The sequence below is a fragment of the Guillardia theta genome, assembly GCF_000315625.1.
Source record: "Guillardia theta CCMP2712 unplaced genomic scaffold GUITHscaffold_11, whole genome shotgun sequence".
NCBI lineage: Eukaryota > Cryptophyceae > Pyrenomonadales > Geminigeraceae > Guillardia > Guillardia theta.
The window spans coordinates 49242-55571 of NW_005434663.1; the positions used below are offsets into that span (position 1 = coordinate 49242).

Here is a 6330-nt window from a genome sequence, read left to right on the forward strand (position 1 = left end):
ATGACGATGGAGTTGACGATAGTAATCGAGACTTTGCCTTCGAGGCAGTGAAGGAGGCGGAGGCGCAGCTGCAGAAGTTGATGCAGGTACATGAAGGGGGGAACAAGTCAGTTTGCTCAGAGACTTGCAGGAGCATCCCGAAGAAGATAGTTCACAAGAAGTGAAAGAAGAGATGGACCGACTGCACAAGATGATTCGACAGTAAGAGCTGGAAGAGAGCTGAGAGGAATGATCTTCGAGCAGGTACTCCCTTGATCGATGTGTGGAGCCGTTCGAGAGTCGAGTAGGATGGATTACAAACCGCCGGCTCCTGTTTGAGATCCCTTGCGAGGTTGCATGCAGCTACAACTTCATCATGAAGGAGTAAGTGGACTCGAGACCTGCTGCCTCTGCTCTCCTGATGGCGTTGAAGGTTTTGGTTCGTCAACCCGGACTTGAACCTGCACTTCTTCATCTGCGACGAAGACGGCAGACATCGTAGAGACATGCAGCTAGTGAGAGGAGAGGGAGCAGAGCGGGAGTGACGTTTGAGTCGAGGTGTCTGTCGAGCCCTTCAAGGTTTTTTCCTTCTCCTTCGACAGGTCAAGTGAAGTTGGAGGGGTTGACAACTGACGGAGGGACGGGAAGGGAAGGCAACCTCTTCCTCGCTAACAACAACCGATCGTTTGTCCGGTATCGGCCTACGGAGATGCACAAGTCGGACTTCTTTTACAGGTCTCCCTTGGCTTGTCGGCAGCTCGACGTGACCCATGGCCCGCAGAGCATGGAAGGTTGAGATGCAGTGGAGCCCGGCAAGCAGCATCTGCTGCAGCGAGGAGCGCGTGTTCTGCATGTTCATGCGAGGGCCCGTCGTAGAGATCTCAAAGGGATCAGGATCACTGCTGAGAATCTTCAGGGTCAAGCCTCCTGCCTCTATCGCTCTTTGACGCGCTTGCAGCTCAACTTTGAGGTCATCAACGTGGGTTGCACGATCTTTGCTATGCAGCGACTTATCTTTGTCGACTCCGACTCCATCAAGATGTGCAAGTTGATAGGTAGAAACACCACCTTCCTCCGCTCTCTCTCCTCTCCTCGCTCATTCTCTCCTCTCGCGTGTCTCTCCTCTGCTGGTATCTCCTGACGCTGCTCTCTCACGCAGCCGATGGAGCCAGCGGGTTAGCAGAGCTCGTCTGTCCTCCCCTGGGCGAGCACTTTCTCCAGGACAAGTCCATCAGCGTACCCGCCTGCTGTCGTCACGTCTCTCTCTGACGTGGGAGCAGCGAGCTCAGCAAGATTTCATCGCCAAGGGACTGGACAGTCCAGCGATCCTGTGGGACGGATCCTTTCTGTGGGTGGGGAGCCATGCTGGAGTCGCGCTGCCTGAGTTGAAGGCTGCGGCAGGTGACGGAGGCGCAAGCGAAAGGAGATCGGAAGGCGGGAACCAAGACCTTCTCCTGGACCTGCTACGCTCCCATGACGCGAGGGACCATGGCGAAGGGATACGGAACTCGAGCGCTGATCGCAACAGTGGCGGAGAAGAGTGAGGATGGAAGAGTTCAATCGAGACCGATTGAGCATCAGCAATGAAACCATCATGTAGGCTGCATGTGCTCCGGTAGCTCCGCCCGCAGCGCGACCGCGTTCTCCCAGCATACCTGCCGCACCTGTAGCTGTTTTGAGCGCGTTATCCTGAGGTATCATCGATACCTGATCAACGTCTGGGCGTGCAGCCGTGTCGAGATTCACCATGGCGCTCACTAGCGCTCGAATAGGCCCCCCATAGATCTCATCCACAGGCGCATAAACACCTGCATCCTTCCCTGAGCCACCAGATCTGATGCCGCCGAGCTCACCTTTGCATATTCTCATTCTCAACGCATACAGATTCACATTCTTCTCCCAGAACGGTGACGCCTTTTTCAGCAAACGTAAGCGCTCCTCGCCAGCACTGTCAAGTCGCAATACAAGATTGCAGAGTTCATATATTACACAGCCCAACGACCAGATATCGGCCTGCAAGGCAAGATCAGCCTCCTTCTGCTTCTCCTGCTCAAAAGCTGCCTCCTCCTCCTCCTCCCTCTCCTCCTCCCCCTCGCCCTCCTGCTCCTGCTCCTGCTCCTGCTCCTGCTCCTGCTCCTGCTCCTGCTCCTGCTCCTGCTCCTGCTCCTGCTCCTGCTCCTGCTCCTGCTCCTGCTTCCTCCTCGTTCTCCAAAACTACTTGCCGGATAAGAGTATGGCGATCCTTGCATGACCTCAGGGGCCATGTAGTAAGGAGTTCCAACCACCTGCCATGCCACAATGGCAGACTGAGACACGAGGAGGATCGACAAGGAGACTTACTGTTGTGCACTCCAGTGTTCGAGAGCTGAAGAGCCGACCCAAGCCGAGATCTCCTAGCTTCAAGTTTCCTCCCTCTCCTAGAAAGACGTTGGCAGGCTGCCAGCATGTCACACAGAAACCAGCGGTAGGCCTGCTCACCTTCACGTCCCGGTGCATCATGTGGTTCTGCTTCATGTGTCGAAGCGCGTCTGCTAACTGCAACAGCTCCATCAGCCCGCAGGAGCTGAGAGAGGCGGCGATGTTCAACCTGATAAGAATACAACCATACTATCGCTGGTCTCAGCCTGGAATTGTTCTGGGATTGTTCCCGAATAACTCTACAAGGTAAAGACAACTGTCAATGCAAAAGGATAAAGAGAAAGCAATTGACCCTGCGAGATCTCCGTTTGTACATAGCTCTAGACAGATGTAAAACTCTCCTTGCTCTATCCAAGAATCATAACACTTGATGATGTGCTGTCGAACGCGACGAGTGAGCTCTGATTCACAAAGGGAGAGGGGTGAAGAAAGCATCCAAGACAAACATCACCCTATTGTCCACTTTCTGCAGAAGCTTCGCTTCTCTTACAACCTGGGCAACGCATTCGAACCAAGCAGACAAGGTTTGACTAGAATCAAACCTCATGTCGTTCTTTACTGTCCATAATCTCCAGGAAAATCTGTTTGAAACAGATCAGTCACCGTTAGCCTTGTGGTGGGTTGTCAAGTCTTCGTACCTGAACTTTTTTAAGCGCGACTTTGATTCCTGTCGGTTGATGTATCGCGCTAGAGCTCACTCTCAGTGGTGCGTCTGATGGACCCCTGGGGCTCCTACCTGTGTACAGTCGCAAACTTTCCAGCTCCTATTGTTGTGATATTCTTGTAATTCTGTCGGTGAAATACATTTTCAAATACATAAATTGATAGTTCTCTTCCTTCAACCAACCCTCCTACTATCAATTACTAACATGTTGGATAACTCTGACTTCTATTGCATATTACGACTCGTCGTATTTGTCAGCTTCTTCTTTTGTACCCTTATGCCCTCATTGCTTTACTGATGAATTTGGACCTGTAACCCGATGTCCCTGCCTTTCTCCCTTGTTCCTCCTCTCCTCTCCACCTTTCCCCTCACTTTCCTCCCCTCCCTCTCCTCTCTTCTCTTCTCCTCACTATCCTCTCCTCTACTCTCCGTTTCCTCCCCCGTCTTCTCTCCTCCGTCCTCCTCCCTCTCCTCTCCTTCTCCCTCTCCTCTTTCTCTCTCCCCTGTCTCTCTCCCTTGTCTCTCTCTCCTCCCTCCCTCCCTCCCTCTCCCTCTCTCTCCCTCTCCCTCTCTCTCTCTCTCTCCTCCTCCCTCCCTCCCTCCCTCTCCCCTCTCCTCTCCTCTTACATGGATCTTCTCCTCCTCCATCAGCTCGTCTAGTTCTTCCATTGGTGGCGATCGACAGTCAGTATTCATCCCCCTCATTTCTCATAGCCCCACATCCCCTCACTGAGTGGATCATCGCCCTCACTCACATCGAATGTGGCCCTCATCCCCTCACTGTTCAAGTCGAGCGAAGGGGCATGGCATGAGGGCAGTACCAATGCAGCTGCGACACAGAAGCTCGCGGCTTCTGCTGGGCGCCTCCCTCCTCCTCTCTCTCCCCATCCTCTTGATCCTGTCTCGTCTCAGCTCCGGCGATGACGACCGCGACGCGACGCTTCTCACGAAAAGAACTACCGCCCTCGAGTACTTCAAGGATCTTGGGTACAGCAATGCAGAGAAATGCGATGGAAGCTTGCCCATGGCAGAGCAGTCGCCAGTAGCGATTGAAGATGGACTGGACGGAAATGTTGTGAGAGAGCAACTTCCTCCCATTGGATGGATTTCTCTCAACGATGGTGGCGTGTATCGCATGAAAACTCCTGGCACAGACCAAGTGACCGGAGAGCCGAATGTCAAGCTGTTTGTGAATGGGAACAAGTTTGACATGAGGGAGCTCCAGGCTCACATGGATTACGGAGGTCAGACTTACAAGCTCGATCACTTCCTCCTCAAGACACCCGCTGAGCACACTATCGACGGTGTCACGTTTGGGATGGAGCAGCAGTTTGTGCATTATCCCGTGTCGCCGAGCTCACCTTACACCTCTCTTGTCGTCTCTGTCTTGTATCAGGAGCATCCTCTCATCTCTCCCGAGTTCATGGAGAAGTTGTACCTGGCGATCCCCTGCATGGGGGAGGGCAAACATTGCCAGCGAACGGTAAACTTTGCGTCCATGGCTCGTACAGTGCTGTACCAGACAGCCGGCGCATCGAGGTTCCACAAGCTCACGTACGAGTACGATCCCATGGACGCGTGCAAGACTCCTCCCTGCGTCTTCGCGGGGTCAGCCGGCGACGCCATCGTGCAGAACTTCCTAGAGCCAACGTCTCGGGCCAACTTCCGCTCCTACTTCAAGTACAGGGGATCGCAGACGCTGCCGCCCTGCGAGGAAGGAGTGCTGTGGCTGGTCATGCAGAACGCAGTTCCGATCCAGAGCGATCACCTCGCTGCATTCCAGCTCGCGCTCGGGGACATCGCGAGGCCTGTGCAGCCTCTTAACGGGCGAGTGATCCAGGAGGCGTTCAGGTAGCACGCGAGAGCGAGCGAGGGAGCGAACTGACTTTGATTGTTCAGCCGCTTATGGAAGTAGAAGGGAAAGAGACATCGGTGACGACAAGGGGAGATGTGTCTAGACGTCAAAGAGCATGTAGAAAGACTAAGATAACTACGAGCTTATGAAGCTCACTGAGCAAGATTTTACTATCCTCCTTCTCATATCCTCACTACCATGCTCTTCTATCTAGTTTCAGGCTCCATCCTCGGAATCACCTGCATTAAGTGTCACACTCCTCCCTCCCTCCCTTCCCCCCTCCTCCTCCTTACCTTGCTGAACAAGCTGTGCGCGAATGCCGCGCAAGACCCATCGCTGCACGTCGGAGTTTTCAAGGGGAAGGATGACATGAACTCCGATGAACCCGCCGCTGCCACGTCATCACAACCCTCACAGCAGCGAGCAACGAGTACCTGTCGGAGACACGAGGGTCGAGGTCTGACTGCGAGGGGGCTGAGGTAGCCACCTCCTTCCCAAGGTTGACTCGTCGTGTCCACCTACCGAGAGTGAAGCAGGGGCACTCGTAGCCGAGCTCCGCTGACGTCGACGCCGTTCTGACGTTGCGAACTTGCAAGATGGGGAGCAGGTTGGTGACGGAGCTGCTCTCGCTCAGCACCAGCCTGGGAAGCTCGACAGAAGCTCTGCGGGTAAGATGAGAGGAGCAGAAGTGCGGATAGAGTGGAGGAGGCATAGCAGGGAGAGGGGGAGAAGAGAAGGAAGGGAAAAAGGAGTTGAAGGAGGAGGAGGAGGAGGAGGAGGAGAACGATAAGGGGAAAGAGAAGAGGAAGGTGCGGGATGAGGAGAGGTTGTTACCCAAGGAGCTCTACTCCTCGGACGAAGGCTGTGGTGCCGAGACTAGCGATGTTGTCAGAGATCTCGTCTGTGCTCGTCTTCTTGGTCGGGATCAGATGCACTCGCGCCTCCTCCAAAGGGACTGCCTCCACACTGCTCGGCCTCGTCATTTCCCAGCTCACTTGACGTCAGGCAAACCTCGTGAGGATGCACTTGCGGAAGATAGAGGTCTTGAGGGCCGCGAAGAAAGCCTTGACGGAGAGCGGAGAGGGAGGCGGCAGACGAGGAACACCCAGAGGAGGAGAGGAGAGGAGAAAGAAGCGTCAGCAAAACTGTGTTTGAACAGTACAAGGGATCTCGATGGGAAGGGAGGGACAAGCAGGAGGGAGGCGAGAGGATGAGGGAAAGGAGGGAGAGGTGGGTTGGAAGCTTTCAGTTTCAGAGTTGATTTGAACCTGCGGGAAGAGCAGGGGAGCGAGGGAGTAGCACTTGCAGTACCCCAGCTGACACCAAGTTTGCAGCTGGGTTTGAGCTGAGCGTAGAAGGTTCAACCAAGCGTCGAGCTTGCGGACTCTCCAAGACTTCTGCTGCCAGTCTGCTG

The 6330-nt window shown here is 54.5% G+C and overlaps 2 protein-coding genes across 2 annotated transcripts; one reads left to right on the top strand and one right to left on the bottom strand.

Annotated features, from left to right (window-relative positions):
* Positions 1 to 1571: 1571 nt before the first annotated feature.
* Positions 1572 to 2963, bottom strand: GUITHDRAFT_102645 (hypothetical protein; the record flags this gene model as incomplete). The annotated part of the gene is made up of 11 exons (XM_005838297.1): positions 1572 to 1643; positions 1687 to 1787; positions 1833 to 1893; positions 1945 to 1992; positions 2232 to 2264; positions 2320 to 2415; positions 2458 to 2514; positions 2567 to 2636; positions 2690 to 2775; positions 2849 to 2890; positions 2940 to 2963. The coding sequence occupies 11 exons, from the start codon at positions 2961 to 2963 to the stop codon at positions 1572 to 1574; spliced, it is 690 nt and encodes a 229-aa protein (XP_005838354.1).
* An 889-nt stretch (positions 2964 to 3852) lies between these two features.
* Positions 3853 to 4976, top strand: GUITHDRAFT_161498 (hypothetical protein; the record flags this gene model as incomplete). The annotated part of the gene is made up of 2 exons (XM_005838298.1): positions 3853 to 4912; positions 4961 to 4976. The coding sequence occupies exons 1-2, from the start codon at positions 3870 to 3872 to the stop codon at positions 4974 to 4976; spliced, it is 1059 nt and encodes a 352-aa protein (XP_005838355.1). The 5' UTR covers positions 3853 to 3869.
* Between the last annotated feature and the right edge of the window lie 1354 nt (positions 4977 to 6330).